The sequence below is a fragment of the Aotus nancymaae genome, unplaced genomic scaffold, assembly GCF_030222135.1.
Source record: "Aotus nancymaae isolate 86718 unplaced genomic scaffold, 86718_ANA_hifiasm-v0.15.2.pri h1tg000028l, whole genome shotgun sequence".
Lineage (NCBI taxonomy): Eukaryota > Metazoa > Chordata > Mammalia > Primates > Aotidae > Aotus > Aotus nancymaae.
In genome coordinates, this window is record NW_026988441.1 from 31,297,027 (window position 1) to 31,322,285 (window position 25,259).

Genomic DNA, 25,259 nt, shown 5'->3' on the forward strand with positions numbered 1-25,259 from the left:
CTCCTGACCTCAGGCGATCCACTGCCTTGGCATCTCAAAGTGCTGGGATGACAGGTGTGAGCCGCCGCCACCGTGCCCGGCCACCTTGTGTATCTTTATACCTATCTATCTGCTTATCAGCTTTGTTTCTCTCATAGATACTGGTCTCAAAAGTACAGGGATTTTTTTTTTTTTTTTCTGTTTTGTTCTTTTCCGTGTCCCCAAATGCCCGGAACAGAGCCTGACATACATACAGCAGGCACTCAATGTTTGTAGAATGAACAAAAGGGCATGTTTGTGAGTGTGTGTGTGTTTGCACACACGCGCATGCCATTTGACCACTTGACCTGGTCTCACCTTCGCCCTGTCCCTTCACCACTCCCTCACCTGCTGTCCCCTGGGTATACCAGTAGGCTCGGGACTAGGGCCTGTGGAAGTCAATGCCAAGGGACCCAGAGGGAGGGGTGGGGGCTCTGGGAGGACCTTCCAAGCCTGGGCTGAGGGATACTAGTGAGCTGGGGTGTGGTCTGAGCCACGTGCAACAGAAGAGCGAAAATTAGATCAGAAGAAAGCTGGGGAAGAGGTATCCCCAGAGGCCAGCATGGAGGAGGTGTTCTCCCTGAATGTGAATTGGACTGATGACCGGAGAGGCAATGTCTGGATGGAAGACCTTGTTCTGGGGTGAAGGGAATTCTGGAGGGGCAACATGGATGGGGGTGTGGTAGAGAGTTCTGTTTGTCATTGTAATTTGGTCACTTTGTACTTTTGCAATGACAAGTGTGTCTGTGGGTGTGTGTCCCCCACAGGGAGACACCCCCCAGGCCTGCCCTGGAAATGCCATTCTTGCGTGTAGCTGCTCAGAAGGTCATGTGGTAAGCTGCTCCCACCTTCTGCGCCCCGCCCTGAGTTGGGGAATTCTGTGCCACCCCAAATCTTCCCCCAGGGCCCCACTAGGCGGCTCTGCCCCCTCCTGCCCCAACCTGTCAGATCCTGCATCCTGGGCCAGCCTGCCCCTCCAGCCCCACGGGGAAGAAAAGACCCCGGGGCCCCCGGGGCTGGGCCCCACAGGATGGTAGCTGGGTGTGGTTCCTAGCTCCGTCTCCCCAGTCCCTCCAGGTACCGAGGTGAGAGCCAGGTGAGATGGACTGATGAAATGGGGGACCCTGGAGGAATTCTGGGATGCAAGGTGATACAGAGGCATCCAACCAGTCCCTCCAGTCCCTTGGAGGGCCTGCTGCTGGATACTCCCGCGCCCCTACCCCCAGAGTTACTCAAAAGAGGAGGCTGCCCTCTTACCACCCAGGACGTGGATCAAGAATTGGATCCCCAGCCCCAAGGATGCCACTTCAAAAATACTGGGGGCTGAGTGGGAAAAATCGTCCCCTAAAGCAATGCCCATCCGGGTCTGGGAAGGGTCCTGCCGGTTCTGGACCCCCACTGCGACATGATGGTGGTCCTGGGTGGTGGGTAGGGGTCCATCAGTCTTTGTCGAGGCCTGGAGAGGGCAGATGGCAGCAGGACATGCCCAAGGAGGCTGGCTTGGTCGCAGAGCGCACCCCGCCCCTCAATTCTGGAGTTTTGTTCCAGGTTCTCGGCCCCCCACCTGGGCACCGGGCCAGGCCCTGAGGCAGGGCCTGGTCCTGAGGAACAATGCAGCCGTGTTCCTCCAGTGGAGGATGGAGCGGGAAAGACTGGCACACCGGGAAAGAGGGAGGGATCCAGGGAGGGCCTTGCTCTCAGGGAGCTCGGGAGTTTCCCAGAGGTCCCAGTGGGTGGGGGAGGGTGCCGGGAAGCCTAGGGGGAGGGGACTCAGACGCAGGGACCGCATGGCCTGGAACCAGAAAGTCTTTTCGATGGCAGCAGGAGAGGGTTAGGTGGGATAAGAGGAGGAACTTTCTAAGGCTGGAGAAGGTGCAGTGGAACTGGAGGAAGTAGGGGTTCCTGTTTGGTGGCATCCCAGGACAATACCCAGATTCAGGCCTCCCCTCCCCGGGAGGGGTCTGCAGTGGCCGGTGTGCCCTGGGTCTGGGACCAAACCCCCCCTACAAACCACCCCTTATTAATCTCTATTCCCAGGGGCTCACAGCCTCCTGAGTTACCTCTTCCTACTCAGGCCCTAGGCCAGCAGGGGTTCCAGAGGTAGGATGGGGGGCTAGACCCTTTGCTCCCACCCTATCCCTGCAGACAGAGCTTTGGGCTGGAAACCCGGGACTGGGACCCACGTTCAGGGTCCAGAGGGGGAAGTTGGGCTGGGTTTGGGGCCCAGGCTGATTCCGGGACAAGGAGGGAGAAAGTTGGCCCTGAGTTGGGGACGGGACCGAGTTGGGGGACAGGACAGAGAAAGTGGGGGCGGGCCGGCTCCGGGGGCACATGACGGCGACGCCCGCCCCGCCCCGCGCCCGCCCCCTGCCCGGCCCGGGGAGTGGGGGGAGGAGACGGGAAGGTTTTAAAAGCGATTCGGCCCCGCGGCGGGTCGGCCAGTGAGTGGGGTGGAGCGCGGCCGGCGGCCGCCCTCGGCCGGTCTCGGGCCCGCCGCCCGCCGGCCTGAGCGTGGGCCGGCCCGGCCCGGGGCGGCGGCCGGAGCCCGGAGTGCGCGCCCGGCTCCCCCCCGCGGGTAAGTGGAAGTCGGGAGGGACGCGGGAGGGAGGCCGGGGGCGACCGGCGGCAGCGGCGCCGGCAACTTTTCCGCGCCGGGCTCGTGGGCGGAGTGGGGGTGCGCCCGGCGGGTCCCCGGGAGCGTTGCGAGAAGGGGAGGGCGCCGCCCCGCTCGCCCTGCGCGCCCCGCCGCCCGGGGTGAGTCCGGGAGCGGGGACGGTGCGTCTGACGGCGGCGGCGGCGTCCCGGGGCGCCCCCTACGGAGCGGGGGAAGGGCGGCCCGGCCTCTGCTCCCTTCCCAGGGCCCACCCATCCCGACCCCCCAGGAGACGAATGGGAATGCGGTGGAGAGGGCGGGTCCCCACTCGACTTGGGCAGGTCGAGGTGGGTAGAGAGTTGGCAGGGTGGGAGGGCTTGTGCCCGGCTCGGGATGGAGCTTGGGTTGAGGGGAATAGATCTGCATGTGCCTCCCCAGGCCCACCCCCGACCTGCCCTTTGGACAGGAGGAATGGGTTGGGGGAGTCTCAGAGTTCTTTGAATGGAGGCGGGGTGGACACTGGTTCAAGTTCCTGACGTGTCTCCTAGTGGGTAGGGAGAAGGTCTCCTCTTGGGCAGGGGCTGGTGGGGGCTTGGGGGAACGTCTCCTGTCCTTTCTCTTGATCCAAGAGAAAAACGCTCATTCAAGGTTGCATAGGAAGGGAAGCCAGGGTGGGGATCAGCCCTGTGCATCTCGGGGTCCATGCCTTTAGGCTGCAGGCGGAGGTTAAAAGGGCCCAGACTGAACCCCAACCCCTCTGTCTTAGCCCCAGACTGTTCTCTGATTTCAGCGCTTGATTTGACAGCCCCAAAGCCCTCAGCCCTAACTGACCTTCCTGCCCAGCCCAGCCCAGCCCAGCCCAGCGGCTTCTTGAATGTTTTGGCTGTGCAACTGGCTCCCTGTCATCTGCCCCTTTCCCGGCTCTCCCCAGATGGCAGCCCATGACTCCAGGTCTTTGAGGGTGAGGCTGGGGGCTGTGGGACCCCTGGCATAAGGGGTGTCCTCTGGCAGTCCTGCCCTAGCCAGAGGGTTGTGCCCAACAGGTGCCCAGGCTTAGAGGCGAGGTGATGTTGGACACACCCTGTCCGCTCGCCCACACACCCTGCCCGGGCCAGCCTGGGTACGTGTGTTCACATGCCGATGTCCTGGGCAGGCACAGGCCCTGGGGCTGGTGCTAGCTTTGTTCTCTGATCCGTGAGGCACCTATGGCCCTCTGCCCTTGCAGCGTGCCCTCTGGGAGCTCCTTCAAGACCCCAACAGGCAGGCCTTGCCCATGGACCTAGAGGGGGCCCTAAAATAGGTGCCGGCCTGGCCTGGGGCTGGCACGCGGAGCACATGCGTGACAGGGCGTGTCCAGGGGGTCGGGCCTGTCTGTGCAGGCCCTGCCTCTGAGCCTCCGCCGACCCTTGCTCTCTGGAGAAAGACGGCAGAGGCGGATGCTTTAGGAGGGACCCCCGTGTCGTGCCCACCCTCTAACAATGCAAGTGGACGCCAGATGTTCCGTGCAGGCCGCAGCTGTGGGGCAGGCCTCCATCCATCTGCAATCCCAGTGTAATTGACCCGGTGGGTACATTACGGTGACCCGCTCGCCCTGGTCTAGGTTGTGATTTGATAACTCTTAAGGCATTTTTCAGAGTTTGTCCTTCACCTTGGGAGGCTGGGTGGGGGATTCTGTCCTTCGTGAATAATGGCGCCAGGAACCTTGGGCGATCTTGAGAAAACTCCTTCCTGTCCCTCTGTTTTCCACGTTGGATGTGTTTTAGGCCACAATCAGGCCTGGCTTTTTTTTTTTTCCCCTGGGACTTATTCTGTGACCTTAAGACCCGGTCTGCATCTCTGAGCCTCAGTTATTCTGTCTGTAAATGGGAAGCGTTTGGAAATGGGACGGAGACAGTGTTCCCTCTCCCCGGCCGCCGCCTTCCCTCCTGGTGTCCTGGGTGGACACAGAGGTGTGTCTGGGGAAGGTGCGTCCTTCAGGGCTGGACGCCTGGGAAGGATGTGAGCAGAGGGCAGTGGGCGTGGGTGAGAATCCTTGGGCAGAGAAGGGCGCCGCCATGCTGGGCATGGCTGAGTCACGCTCCAGCGACGCCTTGCCCCGGGGTGCTGGAGCTGGCGCCACCCTGGGTGTGGTCGCTGAGCTGTGGTCCTGGGCAGAACAGGGCTGGGTGGTCTAGGATGTGGGCCCTTGGTGGCGAGGGACCTGGGGAACTGACTTAGAAGACCTTACGCCAAGCCCTGGGTCCTCCTGCCTGGCCTCGATTCTGGGGTTGCCCTCCAGGACCGTGGTGGCCCATACTCTGAGAACGCCTTGGGGAGCCCAGGGACCCTGAGCCTTGGGCATGGGAATTGGCGTGTTGAGGGAGGTGGATAGGGCCGAGAAGCCGGCGGCTGCTTTCAAGACCAGTGAACCCCCAAAGCCAGGCCCTCGCTGCAAAACGCACCTCTGTAGGGAGAAGGCAGGGGTGGACATGACGATGGGGGTGTCCCTCTACTGTGGGTTGCCAGCATGAAGGTGAGAGGCCCCTGGGAATTCTGTGATTGGCCTGGGAAAGATTAAAGTCTAAAGAGGGGTTAGAGAGTGGACTGGCCGGACGCGCTGGGGGCTGGGATGTCACTTTCATGGTTCCCCTATTTATAACAAGTGATTCAGCCCTCACTTACTCACCCCTTCCTGAGCCTCCCCCCACCCCAGCCCTGGGTGGGCAGCGGGACCCACCCATTTGTCAGTGCCCTGACTTCCCCCACCCGGTGCCACCCTCTGAGGGCGGCCCACTGGGGTGGTTGTTACTGCCACTGCGTTGGGATTGGGGCAGAGGGGCGGGGGGCTGGTGGTCAGGCGGCGCTTGGCCGGGCAGCCCAGGTTGGTGGCTGGCTCGGGGCCCAGCCCTCGGAGCTTCTGCTGAGAGTCTGGGCCCATTAAGCAAAACGTTAGTGACAGGCTGGGAGGGCGGGTGGCGCGGCGGGCAGGGCGGGGCCTGCAGCCCTTGGTATTTTCCGATCCCAGCTGCTCTGTGAGGGTGGAAAGTATTTGGGGACCAGGCTTGGGGGCGGAGGTGGTGGTGGCGCCCCCGGCGGAAGCTGCCCCTGATTCATTCTTGGAGCATGGGGTGGGGGGCAGCGGTACACATACATCCCGGCGTGTGTCTGGTTCTCGCACACGCTGTCTGGAGGGGTATTCAGGCATGCACGCATGCTTTGGCTGGCCGCGGTGTCCTGGTGCAGCCCAGGGCCTGCTTTGCTCCCCGGCCCAGGGACCCGCCCTCTCCCTCATGCCTCCAGCTGCCAGGAGTTTGGTCTCCCCCTGAACACCATCTCCCAGGAGGCTGAGAAGTGCACCACGATTGGTAAAGGGGACCCCGGCTCCTGGGCACCTGCATGGCAGCGCCCCTTCCACTCGAGACCCAGACCTTTTGTGCCTGCGGGGATGGGGAGTGGCCTTGGCCCCAGCCATGGGCTCTGTGCAGGGGAAACCCCACAGGAAACGAGCCTGGCCAAATGGCCGCCCTTCCCGTTCTCGTCCCTGGGACACGAATGTGCTGTCTCACTTCCGGAGGCGGCCCGGGAGGCTGGCCGCCCTGCGGGGCCTCGCCTGCTCCCAGTTGGCGCCTCCAGACCCTAAGGGGACAGGGCTGGGCTGGGGCCTGCTGGGAAAGAGTGGCTGGTATGTGTGTATGTGTGTAAGGGGAGGGGACAAAGCAGGACATCCCTTGCCGCCTATCTCCCAGGGGTGAGCGCCACCAGATTGGGCGGACACTGGGGTCCTCCTGGTGTGAGACGCCCATGTTTCCATTGTCCTTTGCCGGGCAGAGATAGCAGCAGCTCTGTCGTGATCATGTTTCTCCTTCATGGGGTCCTCACCATGACTTATGAAGTCCAGACTTATTATCCCTGTTTTGCAGATGGGGAAACTGAGGCCCAGAGAGGTTAAGTGACTTGCTCAGAGTTACCCAGCTCAGAAGCTGCAGAGCTGGGGCTTTCAAATCTGGGCGGACTTGGGCTCCAAAACTGGTGTCTGCTAGCCAGGTGTTGGGCTCTTATCAAAAGAGCCTTCATTTACTGAAGACTTAGGGCTGGCTTCATGGTTTTTGTGTTTTTTTTTTTTTAGAGACAGAGTCTGGCTCTGTTTGCCAGGCTGGAGTGCAGTGGCGCGATCTCCGCTCACTGCAGCTTCCAACTCTCTGGTTCAAGCTCTTCTGCCTCAGCCTCCCGAGTAGCTGGGATTACAGATGCCGGTCACCACAACCAGCTAATTTTTGTATTTTTAGTAGAGATGGGGTTTCACCATGTTGGCCAGGATGGTCTCTATCTCTTGACCTCGTGATCCACCCGCCTTGGCCTCCCAAAGTGCTGGGATTACAGGCGTGAGCCACCGTGACCGGACTATGATTTTTTTTTTTAATTAATTTTTTTATCTAGCCGTGTTACCTGGGCTGGTCTCGAACTCCTAGCCTCAAGCTATCCTCCTGCCTTGGCCTCCTGAAGTGCCAGGATTATAGGGATGAGCTACCTTGCTCAGCCTGAAATTCTTTTCTTTTTAAGCTTATTTTTGTTTATTTTAGAGATAGGATCTCACCCTGTCACTTAGACTGGAGGGTGGTGGCATGATCATAGCTCACAGCAGCCTCAAACTCCTGGGCTCGAGCAATCCTCCCACGTCAGCTGCCTGAGTAGTTGGGGCTACAGGTGTGTACCACCACTCCTGGCTGATTTTTTAATGAATATTTTGTGGGCCGGGCACAGTGGCTCATGCCTGTAATCCCAGCACTTTGGGAGGCTGAGGCAGGCAGATTGCTTGAGCCCAGGAGTTGGAGACCAATCTGGGCAACGTGGCGAAACCCTGTCTACAAAAATAATAAAAATTAGCCAGGCATGGTGGCACATCCCTGTAGTCCTAGCTACCCTGGAGGCTGAGGTGGGAGGATCACTTGAACCTGGGAGGCTGAGGCTGCAGTGAATTGTGATTGCACCCCTGCACACTAGCCGTGGTGACAGAGTGAGACCCTGTCTCAAAAAAGAAAAAGAAAAAAAAAAAGAGTTTTTTGTAGAGACGAGTATATTGCACAGGCTAGTCTTGAACTCCTGGCCTCAGGTGACTCTCCTGCCTCCCAAAGTGCTGGGATTACAGGCTTGAGCCACCATGCTTGGCCTGAAATTCTTAGTTTTCGAACTAGAGGACCATGTGTTCCTTTTGCACCGGGTTCCGAAAATTCTGTAGCCTGCCCTGATGCTGGACACTTACTGAGTGACATACACACTGAGTGACATCTCACTGGGCTATGCCAGAGAGGCTCTTGGCTCCATTTTACAGATGGGAAAACTGAGGCTTGGAGGGGTCTTTGGGAAACTGTGGAGCAGGGATTTGAACTTCAGGCTGTTTGGGTGGAGAAGCCTGTATCTTTGAGCTTGAATCCTGTGCTCTGGGGGTGCAGGGGGTGCGTGTCTAGGGGGAGCAGGGGGTGCTTTGCTGCCGGCATCCGCCTTGGTGGGTGTGGGCTAAGCCCTGGCCACTGAGGAGACGGGGCCATGGCGGGGGGAGGCCCTGGTGGTTTCCTCCAGCCCTCCAGGCTTCTAGGAAGTGGCGCCAGCTGGGGTGAGATCACTTCCTCACCCGCCTGCCTGCCCCCCCACCCGGCTTCCTCTCCCCATGGCCCCGTTTGGCCTGCCCAGGGCTCAGTGAGGGGGCAGCTTGGTCCTGTAAGTTGCTGGAGCCTTCTTGTAATGCACAGGCCCTCTAGGTATCTCTGCCTCTCCAGCTCTGGGGCTGGAACGGAGGGCAGGGCTAGGCTCCACCTTGCCGTTCATATGTGGTTGCTCCCGCGTATGAGAAAAGGGCTTCCCTGTGATGGAAAGGAACCGTCTGGGGACCTAGATGAGGGGTGTCCCCAAATCTCATCACCTCCTTTACTCTCTCTCTCTCTCTCTCCCCTCCAGGTGCCAGCCTCTGGCCCCGCCCAGTGCCCCCTCACCCCTGTGCCATGGCCGGCTGGGGTTCCTGGGGATGGGATTTGCTGCCTATCACAAATCACATTGCCAGGGATTTCCAACCGACCCTGAGCTCTGCCACCGAGGATGCCGCCCGGGGACGGGGTGGCAGAGAGCCCCGAAGCCTGTGCCTGGCCTGAGGAGCAGGGCTTAGCTGCTTGTGAGCAGGGTTCACTACAAGTCATGTTCACAGTGGCTAAGTTCCGCCCCCCAGGCCCTCACCTCCTCCGGCCCTGCCGCCTGTCCCCTGCTGCCGCCCGTCTGTCTGCTGTCCTGCTGCCCGGCCTCCCTGGGCTCTGCCTCCCGTGCCTACTGAGCTGAAACACAGTTGGTTTGTGCACACTGGCTCAGTTCAGCAGGAACAGGGGTCAAGCCCGCTTGGAGCCCGCAGCCCCTGCCTTCCCTGGGTGGGCTGATGAGTGGAGCAGAGATGAGGACTCAGAGTCAGACCTGTGTCTGGAGGAGGGACATCGGGAAGGGATAGGGTAGGTGGGGCTGGCTGGGCCCAAATGTCTGCTGCGTGTCCTGTTCCCCAATTCTGCAACTGGGGACCCCTTCATGGCCACAGCTCAGGCTGGGCTGTGGTGCCAGTGCAGACAGGTGGGTGGGTTTAGGTGGCCCTTCCATAAAAAGGGAAGCCAGCTGTGTCCCTTCTGGGCCTGGAGGCTCGGCTCCTCCTCTCCCAAGCCTGGCAGGGGCACTGGGCCGGCCCGCATCTTCCCAGCAGCCAGTTACTCAAGAGGAAGCTGACTTGGGCTCCAGACCGTTAGATGCCAACTCCTGGCTTCCGGAATCAGACTGGGCTGACCTGACCTGGCCCCTTCTCCCTGGGCCTTGTAGCTTTCTAACGGCCAGGAGGAGCAGTGACTCCCGCCCCACATGTGGGGCACAGAACAGGGTCCGTGTGGAGCCAGAAGGGACACAAGCAGGTCTGCTTAGTTCTGGGGCGCTGGGAACTAAGCTGGAAATAGCTGATCCTCCCCACCTTGTGGGGGGTCTCAGGGCAGGGAAGAGTTAGGACTGCTTTTTTTGGCGGGGAGACAAAGTCTTGCTCTGTCACCAGGCTGGAGTGCAGTGGTGCGATCTTGGCTCACTGCAACTTCTGCCCGCCGGGTTCAAGTGATTCTCCTGCCTCAGCTTCCTGAGTAGCTGAGGACTACAGGTGCCCGCCACCACGCCTGGCTAATTTATTTATTTATTTATTTTCGAGATGTAGTCTCGCTCTGTTGCCCAGGCTAGAGTGCAATGGCACGTCTCAGCTCATTGCAACCTCCACCTCTCCGGTTCAAATAGTTCTCCTCCCTCAGCCTCCTGAGTAGCTGGGATTACAGGCGCCTGCCACTATGCCCGGCTAATTTTTTATTTTTAGTAGAGATAGGGTTAAGCCATGTTGGCCAGGCTGTTCTCCAACTCCTGACCTCAGGTGATTCACCCGCCTCCCAGAGTGCCGAGATTACAGGTGTGAGCCACTGCGCCCAGCCAATTTTTTAAAATGTTTTGTAGAAAGGGGGTTTCACCATGTCACCCAGTTTGGTCTTGAACTCCTGACCTCAAGCAATTTTCTTGTCTTGGCCTCCCAAAGTGCTGGGATTACAGGTGTGAGCCACCATGCCAGGCTTTTTTAGATGACAGACTCTCGTTCTGTCACCCAGGCTGGAATGCAGGATCGCAGTGGTATGATCACGGCTCACTGCAACCTTGAATGCCTGGGCATGAGTGTTCCTTAGCCTCCCCAGTAGCTGGGACTACAGGTATGCGCCACCACACCTGGCTAATTTTGTTTAATTTTAATTTTTGTTAGAGATGGGGGGGGTCTCACTATGTTGCCCAGGCTAGTCTTGAACTCCTGGCCTCAAGCCATCCTCCCACCTCAACCTCCCAGTGGACTGGAATTACAGGGGTGAGCCGCCGTGCCTAGCCTCTCTCTACTATCTTGAAATCAGATGGGAGGAGGCTCTTTTCTGGATGAGACTAAGCAGGCACAATGAAGTCCCCAGGTCATCGGGGCTTGGCCGTTGCCCCTTTCCCTGCCCTGGGTAGGCGTGGACAGAAGCTTGGGATGCGAGGGAGAGGAGAGATTGTGCTGTGTGTCATGTCTGTTGTTCAAGTAAATAAAAGTTGCCTTGACTTCGTTCCTGAAGGTCTGGTCTGTGATTCACTCCTGCCTCCCATCGCTGGAGTTTCAGCTTTTGATTGGCCTGAATTTACTGTGCTGGCACTCTGGGTGCCTGCCTGCCCATCCCTGCCCCACCTGCTCTGAGGACAGCAGCAGGGTGCCCTGTGCTTGGAAGCGTGAACCTTGGGGGTGTCCTGGATTGTGGGGTCACAGTGAGGGAAACCCTAGACTGGAGAGGTTTCCACATCGCTGATCAAGGGAGGATAGAAGTGGATCTGAAGTGGTGGTCGGTGAGGTGATCTTGAGGGAAACGCTAAGCCTGAGGGGTGACATGTGGCGATAACCAGGACCTGAGGGTCTTGAGCTAGTGACATTTGGGGGCAACTTGGACCTACGGAATTACTCAGACCTGCAGGGGGAGATTTGGGGTGCCTAGTATCAGAGAATGCTGGAGGGGAACTTGGGTTTGAAGGATGTGACATGAAGGAAACCCAGGTCCTAAGGGACATTTGGATGTGGTGGAGACCTGCGTGACGCCCCAGGTCCATGACACCTCAGTGACACCTGAGGGGCACAATAAAGGGTCCCCCAGGTCCGAAGGCGACATTTGGAGGCACAGGGACCACAAGGGGGTACACTCTGGGCTCTCCACACACCTCCATAGTCCCAGACCTCCAGGCGGCGCCACGGGGCGCGGGCTAGTCCCCAGTCCACCCTCACATACCTGCGGGAATAAGCGCGGAGGGGCAGGAGGTGGGGCCGTCTCCGATTGGTCTCCTCGAGCGGAGGGGCAGTGCCAAAAGCCAATCGCTGTGTCCAGCGCCGCCAAAGTCCCGCCCCCGACTGAGCCCACCGCCCTCTAGCGGCGGGCCCAGCCACTCCGAGAAGCCTCTGTTCTCTCCTGCCCCAGCCTTGACAGTGACCCAGACACAGTCCGTCGATTCATCCAAAAGGCAGGAAGGCCCCGAGGAAACTGCTTCTCGGGGAGCCAGGGGCGTTTAGACAACCACGGGCTTTCTCGCCGTCCCCTGGATTCCTCACTCTATTTGAGGATAGGGAGGCCTCTTCAGTGGCGCAGACACGCCCTGGCCACGCCCCCTGGCGAGCGTTACCACCCCAACCACGCCCACTCTGCGCTTCTTCTTTGGCCAGAGCCCCGCCCACCTAGGTAGAGTCTAAACTCGAGGTTCCCGCTTTTGATCGGGGTGTCTTCCCCATCCAGCTGCACCCAACACCTGCCACAGCCTCCCATGCTCAGCAATTTGGAGACAAGGACCCCCAATGTTGATGTCTGGAAACAGGGCGCCCCCAATCCCCCATCGTGGCCCTTCCCAGGGTTCAAGGGCCCTGCAGCCAAGGGTGGGCAGGGGTCAGTTGTGCCATTCAGGTCCTGAATCAAACTTCCTAGCTGTGTGTCCTTTCTTTCCACTTTGCAACCTCAGTTTTCTCATCTTCAAAATGGAAGAGATAATCCTACCGACTCACAGGGCTGCCGTGATGATTAAATGACAGCAGTACCGCATTCGGCTCTGTGGTCCCTCATGGTGAGCTATCCATCCCTGTTTTGAAATATTTACATAAGGCCGGGCACTGTGGCTCATGCCTGTCATCCCAGCACTTTAGGAGGCTGAGGCGGGCGGATCACCTGAGGTCAGGAGTTCGAGACCAGCCTGGCCAAAATGGCAAAACCCCGTCTCTACTGAAAATAAAAAAATTAGCAGGGTATGGTGGCACACTGTAATCCCAGCTACTTGGGAAGCTGAGGCAGGAGAATCGCTTGAACCCGGGAGGTGGAGATTGCAGTGATCTGAGTTCATGCTACTGCACTCCAGCCTGGGCAACAGAGCGACACCAAAAAAAAAAAAAAAAAAAATTTACATAATTACCATGTAATGAAGCCAGCAGTTCATCCCATCCCACCCCTCGCTTCAGAAATGAGGCCAGATATAAATAAATATATATATATATACACACACACACAAACATATATATATATATATTTTGTTTGTTTGTTTGTTTTTTTGCGGAGGAAACAGGGTTGAGGGTGTGAGTGGCTCTGGAGATACACCTCAGTCTCAAAATAAAGTTAAAAAGCCGTGCTCAATTAAAAAAAAAAAAAACACAAAAGGATAAAAGGACATATATGGTTCAATAAATAGAAAAAGTTACAAAATGACGTGTCCGTAATATACAAGATGGGGGGTATTTGTGGGGGTGACTGGGGGTGTGATGGTCTCCCTTCTCCTCCCTGGGTCAAGGTGGTGGAAAAGAAGGATGGCCAAAGAGAGAGGGGGCGAGGACTTAGAGAGGCGCAGAGACAAAGGCAGGTAAATGCAGAGAACAATGCAAACAGAGTAAGATAAAGGCGCGAAGCGGACAGGCAGGAGGAGAAAGGGGGAAAGAGAGTCAGAAAAATGCCAAGAGGGAGGTCTCTTTCCAGATCGAGGGCGGGGTCTCTGGCTCTCTCAGTCTGTGTTCCCTGACCCCGGGCTGGGAGGGGCAGTATGAGCCTCGCTCAGTTCCTGAGTTGTACGTCCCGTGACTAGCAGGTGAGAGGAGAGGGCAACTATGACTTCAACCCTGAGCCCACCCTGGGACCCTGGCGCCCAAGAAAATGGGAAGGTGAGGTATGAGGCTGAGGCCTGAGGCCTCTTCAAATTCTTCAGTGGGGGTGAGGCATTGGTCCTGGCTGGGCAGCCACTTTGAGGGTGGCACAAGGGGGGGGCCCTGAGCAGTAGGGGGTGGGGGAAGACTCCTGGCCACCCAGGGTGGGGTCGGGGGAGGATGTGCTACATTGACTCAGAGGGCCGATTTCTGGGAAGTCCTGCCTCCCAGCCTCCCTCCCAGAGCCCAAGCCAGTCCTGGGTAAGGGAAGAATTTGCCTATTGCTTTTGGGGTGTCCAAAGTGGGGTCATACCAGCAGCCCAAGCACACACCCCTTCCAGGCTTCTGGGTGGTGGTATGGCTTCTGCTTCTCGAGCCTTGCACACTTCCTCGCACACTCCCAGGCACACACGTGGCAGGACGCCGCTTCCCCTGCCCCCCATCTCCAGCCGGGATCCTTCCCTGACTTCATAATACTGAAACGCCACATGGGCCTAATTGGAGAGGAGGGGTGGGAGAAGCAGGGGCGAGAGGACTCCCACTCCCACGCACCCCACTGGCCCTCAACCGAAACGCTCCCGCACCAAAAGCATGAGTTTCTTCTTGCCCTTGTAGGTCTGTTTAAGGTTCTCCAAGAATTGGGCGAACTGGAGGTGCCCGTCGGGAGCCAGCAGGAAGGTCTCCCGGGCCTTGCCCAGGAATTCGATGAAGTCTCCGTAGTGCCGCGGGCTGATGTGCGTGAGACGGGAGTGGCTGGTGGTGATGTAGGCGGTGACTGCCGCGTCCAGGAGCTGGCAGAGAGGCGCCCGGTCGGCACCCAGTGGCTTGGCGGCCCGGCGGGCCCCTAAGGGGCCCAGGCCGGGCGCCGAGAGAGTCCAGCGGCGCAGAATATCGGACAGCATCGGGGCACAGTGTATGCTACGGATGATGAGGGGGACGATGGCGGAGAGCTCGTGCCGGCCCAGGGAGTGGCTGAGCGAGCAGGCCCAAAGTACGTCGTTGACGGCAGGGTGGCTGTCCTGGTTGAAGGCGATGCTGAGCTGCGCCAGGGCCAGCGTCGCCAGCTTGTAGGCCCGCAGCGGCAGCCCGCGGTGCTCCATGTAGCGCGCCACAGTGAAGAGGTGGGCGTGGCCCAGGCCGCCGGCCGCCGCGTCCAGCACGATCTGGTAGGCCGCCTCGAAGGCCGAGTGGTTCTTCTCGCACAGGGTCAGGGCAGGCAAGGCGCAGTTCTGAGGGTCCTTCATGGCGCACTGCAAGGCCAGGGTGCGGGCGCAGGCCCAGAGCTCCTCCCTCCGGGGCGTGTCCAGCTGCAGTCGCAGCAGAGTGGCTTGTGTGGTCCCCGTCACGGCCACGATGGTGGCCGCCTCCACCGGTGTGAATAAGGAATACCAGTTCTGCATGATGTTTATCAGGGCTTGTGGGCCTGGTGGGAGGTGAGGGGGAAACCCATTAGGACAAGGGGCAGAGATGTGTACATGTATGCGTGGGTGACCATGACACTGCCGCCTCCACACCCTGCTGAACAGAAACTTCCTTTACAAATCATTAGGGTGCAGCTGGACCACGTGGGAACCACGTGCTAAAAGGCTAGCTTTGGAGCCTCTTTCTGCACACCGCCCCCCCCGCCCGCCCCCACCAGCCCTCTGCAGACACAGTAGCCTGGCCAGCTTCTAGACCTTTGTCCAGCTCCATCAGCTGGTCGGACATTCCCTCCCAGCCAAGCCCTGAGCACAGGCCGGAATCAGGGAAGAGTCTCTGCTTCTCTTTCCTTTTTTCTGTTTTGAGATGGAGTCTTGCTGTCACCCAGGCTGCAGTGCAGTAGCGAGTTCTCAGCTCACTGCAACCTCTGTCTCCAGGGTTCCAGTGATTCTCCTGCCTCAGCCTCCCAAGTAGCTGGAATTACAGGAATACACTACCACACCTGGCTAATTTTTTGTATTTTTAGTAGAGAGGGGGGTTCTGCCATGTTGGCCAGGCTAGTCTCAAACTCTTGACCTCAAGTGATCTGCCCATCTCGGCCTCCCAAAGTGCTAGGATTACAGGCATGAGCCACTGCACCCAACCCTCTTTTTATTAAAAAAGTTTTTAGAGACCTTGTCTCACTGCACCACTCAGGCTGGAGTACAGTGGCACAATCACAGTTCACTGCAGCCTCAATCTCCTGGGCTCAAGTGATCTTCCCACTTCAGCCTCCCTGGTAGCTTGGACTATGGGTATATGACCATGATTGGCTTGCTTCTCTCTCTCTTTTTTTTTTTCCAGAGGAGGTTTTGCTCTGGCGCCCAGGCTGGAGTGCAGTGGCAAGATCATGGTTCACTGCAGTGTTGACCTCCTGGGCTCAAGCGATCCTCCTTCCTCAGCCTCCCAAGCAGCTGGAATTATAGTAACGTGCCACCACACCCAGCTAATTTTTAATTTTTTGTAGAGATGGGGGTCACACTATGTTACCCAGGCTGCTCTTGAACTCCTGGGCTCAAGTGATCCCCCCGCCTTGGCCTCCCAAAGTGCTGGGATTATAGGCGTGAGCCACCACACCTGGCCACTTCTCTCTTTCCTGTCTGCCTGGTTCTCTCAGTGCCCTCTACAGAACCAGAATAGGGGCTCTCACCGATCTCTGTGGCACAGCTGACCAGCCAGCGCACCATCTCCCTCCGTCGCCAGGTCATTACATTCAGAGTCATCCGCATCACCTGCAGGGTAGGGGTGGGGAGAAGGGGGTTAGCTGGAGTCTTGGGCTGGCCTATGGAGGGGCGTTGGGAGATGGAGGAGCCCGGAAACACCTGGAGGTTAAGGCTTTCCAGTGAACCTGCATATGTGATCTCAACTCTCTGGGCCTCAGTTTCCTTACTTAGAAAATCGAGATAAAAAAACAAAAACAAACAAACAAAAAAAGAAAATGGAGATAAAATAGTATCTGACTCATAGGATTATTGTTCTAGTTTTTTTGTTTGTTTGTTTGCTTTTTTATTTTTATTGTTTTATTTTATTTTATTTTTTTGAGTCGGAGTTTCGCTCCTGTTACCCAGGCTGGAGTGCAATGGCGCAATCTCGGCTCACCGCAACCTCTGCCTCCGGGGTTCAAGCAATTCTCCTGCTTCAGCCTCCTGAGTAGTTGGGACTACAGGCACGCGCCACGGTGCCCAGCTAATTTTTTGTATTTTTAGTAGAGACGGGGTTTCACCATGTTGACCAGGATGGTCTCAATCTCTTGACCTCGTGATCCACCCGCCTCAGCCTCCCAAAGTGCTGGGATTACAGGCGTGAGCCACCGCACCTGACCTATTTTTTTATATATATATATATATATATATATATATTTTTAAGACGGGGTTTCACCATGTTGGTCAGGCTGGTCTTGAACTCCCGACCTCAGGTGATCCACCTGCCTTGGCCTCCAAAGTGCTTGGATTACAAGCGTGAGCCACCATGCCCGGTGTTTGTTTGCTTTTTGAGATGGAGTCTTGCTCTGTCACCCAGATTGGCATGCAGTGGCATGATCTCGGCTCACTACAACCTCCGCCTCCTGGGTTCAAGTAATTCTCCTGCCTCAGCCTCCCGAGTAGCTGGGATTACAGGTGCCTGCCACCACAGTCAGCTAATTTTTGTATTTTTAGTAGAGACGGGGTTTCACCATGTTGGTCAGGCTGGTCTCAAACTCCTGACCTCAACTGATCTGCCCACCTCAGCCTCACAAAGTGTGGGATTACAGGTGTGAGCCACTGTGCCCAGCCTGACTGTTGTGAGAATTAAACAAAATTGTGTAGATGAAGCTCTCTGCAAGGTGCTTGTTGCTTGAAAATGCTCTCAGGTAATGTCAGCTGTTAATATCATTGCTGTTGTTGCTGTTCTTCTAAAGTGAGGCCCCATGGATCCTATCCCAGATCCTACGTCATAGATCTTACACTGGAACAAACCAACCTGTCCCCTCCCTCCTGAAAGCTCTGTGCTCCCAGTTGGCTCCTCTCCCTTGACTCAATTAAAGCATCAGCTGTATAAGCCCCACCTCTGATAGGTCCTACCGCGGATCAGCAGCTCACATGCTTGCCTCTCCCCGAGGCCCCACCCACAGGTCCTCTCCTGCACACCCTGCCTTCTGTAAGCTCCTACCTCATGGGTCTTCTCTGAAAACTCCTTGTCTTGCTCCCATGCCACAAGGCTCCACTCACCACAGGAGGCTGTCTAGGGCCCATTGTGCACCTTGTGGGCCCTTGTTTGTTCTACCTGGGAAAGTCCCCAATTTCTTTTACTTTTTTTTTTTTTTTTTTAAGATAGGGTCTCACTATGTCTACCGGGCTGGAGTGCAGTTGTGCTCTCTCGGCTAACTAACCTCCGCCTCCTGGCTTCATGTGATTCTCCTGCCTCAGCCTCCCAAGTAGCTGGGACTACAGGTGCCTGCCACCATGCCTAGCTAATTTTTTGGTAGAGATGGGGTTTCGCTGTGTTGGCCGGGCTGGTCTTGAACTCCTGGCCTCAAACAATCCTCCTCAGCCTCCCAAAGTGCTGGGATTACAGGTGTGAGCCACAGCGCCTGGCCCCAGTTTTTTTCTTTTTTCTTTTCTGTTTTTTATTTTAGAGTTAGGGTCTTTTTGCTCTGTTACCTGGTATGCAGTGGCGTGATCATAGCTCACTGCTGCAGCCTCAAACTGGCCTCAAGCGATCCTCCCGCCTCAGCCTCCTGAGGAGCTGGGAGCTGGGACCAGGGGTGCACCACCACAGCTGGCTAATTTTTAAAGTTTTTTTGTGGAGATGGGGTCTCACTGTGTTGTCCAGAGCAATCTCAAACTCCTGGCCCCAAGCAATTTTCCCACCGCAGCTTCCCAAAGTGCTGGGATTTCAGGTGTGAGCCACTGTGCCCGGCCCTATTCCTTATCTTCTTAGGGAACTTCTGCCACCCTCTGAGGCCCTGCCCCCACAGGTCCCTTACCTGTCTATTCCCACAGACTCTGCCCTCCTATAGGTCCCATGGGGTCCACACCCTACGGGTGACTCCTTTCTAGCAGGCAGCACTCAAGACTTGCCCCTGCAGGACCACCCTTTGTTTGGCCCTTCGGGATGACCCAGACACTCCATCGCAGGCTCTGCATACAGGACTTTTTTCGTTTTTTTTTTTTTTTTTTTTTTTTTTTTTGTCTTCCGAGATGGAGTCTTGCTCTGTCATTCAGGCTGGAGTTCAGTGGCCTGATCTCGGCTCACTGCAACCTCTGCCTCCCAGGTTCAAGCGATTCTCCTGCCTTAGTCCCCCGAGTAGCTGGGATTACAGGCATAGGCCACCATGCCTGGCTGATTTTTGTATTTTCAGTAGAGACGGGGGTTTAATCATGTCGGCCAGGTCGGTCTTGAACTCCTGACCTCGTGATCCGCCCGCCTCTGCCTCCCAAAGTACTGGGATTACAGGTGTGAGCTACCATGCCCAGCCACATACAGGACTTTCAACCACAGACCCCACCCCTAGAGTTGGCATCTCATCTTCCGGACCTTCCCCAAAGCTGGCCCCACAGTAGTGAATCCCTCTCCTTAGAGGGCAGTCCTCTTGAGGCCCCGCCCCCACGGAAGCTCCTTATTGGTAGGCTCTGCCCCACCCTCGGCTTCAAACCCATCCTCCCATGATTCTTAACCAATAGCACATCACTCCCAGGCCCCACCCCCAGACTCTGCTTGTGATCCATCTGCTAGCTTGCAGGCCTTAACTTTCCACTCCAGGGACAACTCTTCCCTAAACCTCAGTACCCTCCATAGGCAAATTCTATTAATAATTCATAGGCTTCAACCCCATTGGAGACCCCATTCCCTCACTCTCACAGATCTTGCCCTTCTGTGGTCCCGCCCCCAAAGGTGAGGTTCACACTCAGGCCGCACCCGCAGAGGTGTGGCTCACATGCAGACCCCATCCTGAGAGGCACGATTCACTTAGTCCCCATTCCCAGGGGAGTGCCTCACTCATGCCACGCCCCCAAGGAAGTGAGCCACACTCAGGCCACGCCCTCATAGGTGTGGCTCACTCACAGTCCCCGCCCCAAAGGGAGTGGCTCTCACTCAGGCCCCAGCCACAAAGGAACAGCTCACGCAAATGCCCCGCCCCCAGGGAAGTGGGGCACACTCAGCCCGCCAAGCTGGCGGCCGTCACCTGCAGGCCCAGCTCCAGCGCAATACCCAGCAGCGTGGTGTCCGGTGGGGCGCTGACTGGGGTGGCTGTCTTGCAGGCGTCTTGTGCCAGCTTGAAGAGCAGGGCCGGAGAGTGAATGTTCTGTTGGATGGAGCCCAGTACCGTGTGCAGCCACTTGGGGTCTCCTGGGAGAAGGGAGGGACAGAGGACACAGTCAGATACACCCCAGCACCAGCCTCTGACCACCGCCGACCTGTTCACGCAGGTCCTTCCACCCAGGGGCACATGTGTGAGTGTGGAGGGATGTGCACCGGGCAAAGGCTCTGTGAAGATTCAGGCCTCAGTGCCCCTGTCCCTGCCAGTTATCTCCTCTGTGCCCCTTTCCTGTTACAAGGGGCTGGGCCCAGTGGCTCACACCTGTAATCCCAGCACTTTGGGAGGCCAAGGTGGGCAGATCACAAGGTCAGGAGTTCCAGACTAGCCTGGACAACATAGCGAAACCCTGCCTCTACTAAAAATACAAAAATTAGCTGGGTGTGGTGGCAGGTACCGGTAATCCCAGCTACCGGTAATCCCAGCTACTTTGGAGGCCAAGGCACGAGAATCGCTTGAACCAGGGAGGCGGAGGTTGCAGTGAGCTGAGATTGTAGCACTGCACTCCAGCCTGGGTGACAGAGCAATATCCGTCTCAAAACACAAAGAAACAAACAAAAAACCACCTAGGGGTCCTGTGGACCTCTCCTCCCTCATCTCAAGGGCATAGGCTGCACACCCAGAATGCCAGGGTTCAAATCCTTGTCCTGGGTGACCCTAAGCAAGTCACTTTACCTCTCTGTGCCCTGGCTGCCCCATCTGTAAAATGGGTAACACTCAGGCAATGGAACCCACCTCACAGGGTGGTGGGCCCATACTTGGCAAGGCCTTAACATGGCAAGGAGCTGCTCAAATGTTAGCCTCTATCATTATCATTATTATTATTATTATTTTATTTAATTTTTTTTTTTTGAGACGGAGTTTCGCTCTTGTTACCCAGGCTGGAGTGCAATGGCGCGATCTCGGCTCACCGCAACCTCCGCCTCCCGGGTTCAGGCAATTCTCCTGCCTCAGCCTCCCAAGTAGCTGGGATTACAGGCACGCACCACTCTGCCCAGCTAATTTTTTGTATTTTTAGTACAGACGGGGTTTCACCATGTTGACCAGGATGGTCTCGATCTCTTGACCTCGTGATCCACCCGCCTCAGCCTTCCAAAGTGTTGGGATTACAGGTGTGAGCCACCGCGCACGGCTATTATTATTATTATTATTAAAGTTTTGTTCTTGTTGCCCAGGCTGGAGTACAATGGCGTGGTCTTGGCTCACTACAACCTCTGCCTCCTGGGTTCAAGCAATTCTCCTGCCTTGGCCTCCCAAGTAGCTGGGATTACAGGTACCCACTACCACGCACAGCTAATTTTTGTATTTTTAATAGAGATGGGGTTTCACCATGTTGGCCAGGCTGGTCTCGAACTCCTGACCTCAAGTGATCTGCCCACCTTGGCCTCCAAAAGTGCTGAGATTACAGGCATGTGCCACTGTGCTTGGCTAATTTTTGCATTTTTAGTAGAGATAGGGTTTCACCATGTTGGCCAGGCTGGTCTTGAACTCCTGACCTTGTGATCCGCCCACCTTGGCCTTTCAAAGTGCTGGGATTACAGGCATGAGCCACCGCGCCCAGCCATTGCATCACTCTCATCTTCCACTAGAATGTAATTCCACAGGGCAGGGGATCTGGGCCAGTTTTGTCACCTGCCACATCCCCCGCACCTGAGACAGTACCCGGTACATATAGGAGGTACTCAAGGAATTCGGGTGGAATTTTGTGAAAGGGTAAAAGGAGGTAGGAAAGTTAAGAGGGAAGGAAGGAGATGACGGAGGAGGAAAACAAAAGGATTGGGACAGCTGCCAGCCTCACCCTTGGCGGCTGTCAACATGGTGGAAGCCAGTTCACACTGGTGGGTCTCCAGGTGGCCAAGGATGAACCAGCGGGGGAAGCGGTTGCTCATGATGGAGTCCAGCGGGTTGGGGTGAGGTTCGCCAGCAGGAAATGCTGTCTCCAGTACGGGCAGCCTGGGTAAGGGGAGAATGAACCATGGTGAGATGGGGCTGCTGTCCTCATTCTCTCTAGGAGACAGAGAAGCCTCCTGCCCCTGCCTCCCCACTTCAGCCAGCAGAGCCCTAAGAGCCCATTATGGAAGATATGTGTGCAAGATGTTCACTGCAGTGTTGTTTATTAATTGATACATTACTTATTTTAGAGACAGGGTCTCACTCTGTTACCCAGCTGGGACTACAGGCATGTGCCACCATAACTTTCTCTCTCTCTCTCTCTTTTTTTTTTGGACGGAGGTCTCGCTCTGTCACCCAGGCTGGAGGGCAGTGGTACAATCTCGGCTCACTGCAACCTCTGCCTCCCGTGTTCAAGCAATTCTCCTGCCTCAGTCTCCTGAGTAGTCAGGATTACAGGTGCATGTGCCACCACGCCTGGCTAATTCTCACATTTTTAGTAGAGATGGGGTTTCATCATGTTGGTCAGGCTGGTCTCGAACTCCTGACCTTGTGATCTGCCCGCCTCAGCCTCCCAAAGTGCTGAGATTACAGGCAGGAGCCACTGCGCCCAGCCTTTTTTTTTTTTTTTTTTTTTTAAAGATGGGGTCTTGCTATGTTGCCCAGGCTGGTCTCAAACTCCTGGCCTCAAGTGATTCTCCTGTCTCAGCCTTCTTATAAGCTATACTGTTAAGTGGCTCACCATATATGCAGTTTTGTGTTTAGAAAGTTATTCAAGGCTAGGCATGGTGGCTCATGCCTGCAATTTTAGAACTTTAGGAGGTTGAGGCAGGCAGATCGCTTGAGCCCAGGAGTTTGAGATCAGCATAGGCAACATGGCGAAACCCTGTCTCTCCAAAAAATACAAAAATTAGTTGGGCGTGGTAGCGGGCTCCTCTAATCCAAGCTACTCAGAAGGCTCAGTGGGGAGGATCACCTGAGTCTGGGAGGTTAAGGCTATGTTGAGCTGTGACAGTGCCACTGCAGTCCAGCCTGGGTGACAGAATGAGATCCTGTCTCAAGAAAAAAAGGAAAAAAAAAAGTTATTCAAAGTTGCCAGATGATGGGATTAACAGCATGAAATAGGACTCAAGGCTAGCCTCATTCCAAATATTACCTAAACTTCCTTGCTGTTCCTTTAGACGGAAAATGAGAGTAAACATACTTATTTTGCTACGTTGTTTTGAAGATTATATGAGTCATTGAGTCACGGACTTAGACAAGAGGCCAGCACCTTTTTCTGAAAAGGGTCAGACCACTAATATTTTGGGGTTTTGCAGGTTCTTTCGTCTGCATTTCTTCTCTTTCTTTCTTTTTTTAGAGTCTTGCTCTGTCGCCCAGGCTGGAGTGCAGTGGCGCAATCTCGGTTCACTGCAACCTCCACCTCCCCGGCTCAGGCGATTCTCATGCCTCAGCTTCCTGAGTAGTTGGGATTACAGGCATGTGCCACTGTGCCTGGCTAATTTTTATATTTTTAGTAGAGATGGGGTTTCATCATGTTGGCCAGGCTGATCTTGAGCTCCTGAACTTGTGATCCATCTGCCTCAGCCTCCCAAAGTGCTGGGATTACAGACGTGAGCCACCACACCTAGCCACTGATCTGTATTTCAAAGACTTAATTCTGTCACTGCCCTGCCAAAGAAGCCACAGACAATTCACAGATGAATGGACATGGCTGTGAGCCAATGAAACCATTTCTGGACACTGAAATGTGAATTGCATATATTTTTCATGTGTTACAAACTATTCTTTTGATTTTTTTTCAACCATTTATAAATGTAAAAACCATTCTTATCTCATGGGCTGTACAAAAACAGGTGGTAGGCCAAATTAGGCCCCATGAGCTGCATTCTGCTGAGAAAAAAAGCCTTGCATAGAAAAGTCTGTTGTCTAAATCTTGGCTCTTACGTGTTCTTTCCAAATATTCTTTCCAAATATATTGGAAAAACACTCCAAACTCTCTCTCTCTCTCTCTCTCTCTCTCTGTGTGTGTGTGTGTGTGTGTGTGTGTGTGTGTGTGTTGAGACAGAGTTTTGCTCTTGTTGCCCAGGCTGGAGTGCAGTGATGTGATCTTGGCTCACTGCAACCTCCTCCTCCTCCCGGGTTCAAGTGATTCTCCTGCTTCAGTCTCCCAAGTAGCTAGGATGACAGGCGTGCACTGTGTGTTTCGCCACACCCAGCTAATTTTTGTATTTTTTCTTTTCTTTTCTTTTTTTTTTTTTTACTAGAGATGGGGTTTCAGCATGTTGGCCAGGATAGTCTCGATCTCTTGACCTCGTGATCTACCCACCTCTGCCTCCCACATTGCTGGGATTACAGGCGTGAGTGACCGCGCCTGGCCCATGTGTGTGTGTTTTAAACAGATGGGCCAAGGCAAAATGGTCACTTGAGGCCAGGAATTTGAGAACAACCTGGGCAATGTAATGAGATCCCATCTCTACCAAAAAAAATTTTAAACTAGCCTGGCATGGAGATGAGTGACTGTAGTCCCAGCTACTTGGGAGGCTGAGGTGGGAGGATGCTTTGATCTCAGCTATATGAGGCTGTGAAGAGCTATGATCCTGCCGTTGTACTCCAGCCTGGGCAATGGAGTGAGACTCTGTCTCCAAAAAAACAAAAAAAGGGAAAGATGGAGTCTTGCTCTGTTGTCCAGTGGCAGTTCATAGGTGGGATCATAGGTCACTACAGCCTTCAATTCCTGGGCTCAAGCAATCCTCCTTCCTCAGCCTCCCAAGTAGCTGGTACCACAGGTGTGTACCACCAGGCTGGCTCCCAGATTGTTCACGGGTTATCTCTGAAGGATGGTTTCAGAGGGTGTGGAATAGGTTTCACCTTGTTGGGCATGGCTTATCATCGAGTTGGTCGTTTTTCTTTGAGACAGAGTTGTGCTCTTGTCACCCAGGCTGGAGTGCAATGGCAAGATATTGGCTCACTATAACCTCCTCCCGGGTTCAAGCAATTCTTCTGCCTCAGCCTCCTGAGTAGCTGGGATTAAAGGCACGCACCACCACACCTGGCTAATTTTTGTATTTTTAGTAGAGATGGGTTTTCACTACATCGGCCAGGCTGGTCTTGAACTCCTGCCCTCAGGAGATCTGTCCACCTTGGCCTCCCAAAGTGCTGGGATTACAGGCATAAGCCACCGTGCCCAACTGAGTGGGCCTTTAAATATTCTCCTTCTGTGATCTGCTGGTGTACCTGAGAAATGAAAACTAGGTTATTCATTGCCCCTTTTTTTTGGAAATGGTGTAAATGTCTATCAGCTTCCAACCGATTCACTTACTGTGAGATATGACAAAGCCTGTAAGATGCAAAGCTCAGTGAAAAAAAGGTGCAAAGAATACATACAGGATGTACTACTGGTGTAAAAGGAGGATCAACATTCAATTTCCAGATTATGGGTTTGCAGAAACCTCAATTCTTGCAGGATAAATACAAAAGTGGCAACATTACTTGCCTCCAGAGAGATCTCGGTAGGCTGAGATAAACCTGCCTAGAAAAGATCTCAGCTTTGTGTAACTTTTCATGTATCATGTGAATATTCTCTTTTTATTTTATTTTTATTTATTTATTTTTTTAAAGACAGGGTTTCACCATATTGGTCAGGCTGGTCTCGAACTTCTGACCTCAAGTGATCTGCCCGCCTCAGCCTCCCAAAGTCCTGGGATTACAGGTGTGAGCCACCGCACCCGGCTTCATGTGAATATTCTCAAACTCAAAATAATATTACACATTCAGCCAGGTGCAGTGGCTCACACTTG

The 25,259-nt window shown here is 55.4% G+C and overlaps 1 protein-coding gene across 1 annotated transcript in view; it reads right to left on the reverse strand.

The window, feature by feature from the left end:
- Positions 1–12,679: 12,679 nt before the first annotated feature.
- The window catches only part of ZSWIM4 (zinc finger SWIM-type containing 4), a 34,016-nt gene continuing 21,436 nt past the window's right edge, over positions 12,680–25,259 (reverse strand). Inside the window, exons 11-14 of the mRNA XM_012457825.3 lie at positions 21,368–21,522; positions 19,438–19,601; positions 15,922–16,003; positions 12,680–14,736 (exon numbers count right to left, since the gene is read on the reverse strand). Of these exons, the coding sequence (XP_012313248.2) occupies positions 13,877–14,736; positions 15,922–16,003; positions 19,438–19,601; positions 21,368–21,522 (1,261 nt within the window). The 3' untranslated portion in view covers positions 12,680–13,876. The remainder of the gene's footprint in view (positions 14,737–15,921; positions 16,004–19,437; positions 19,602–21,367; positions 21,523–25,259) is intronic.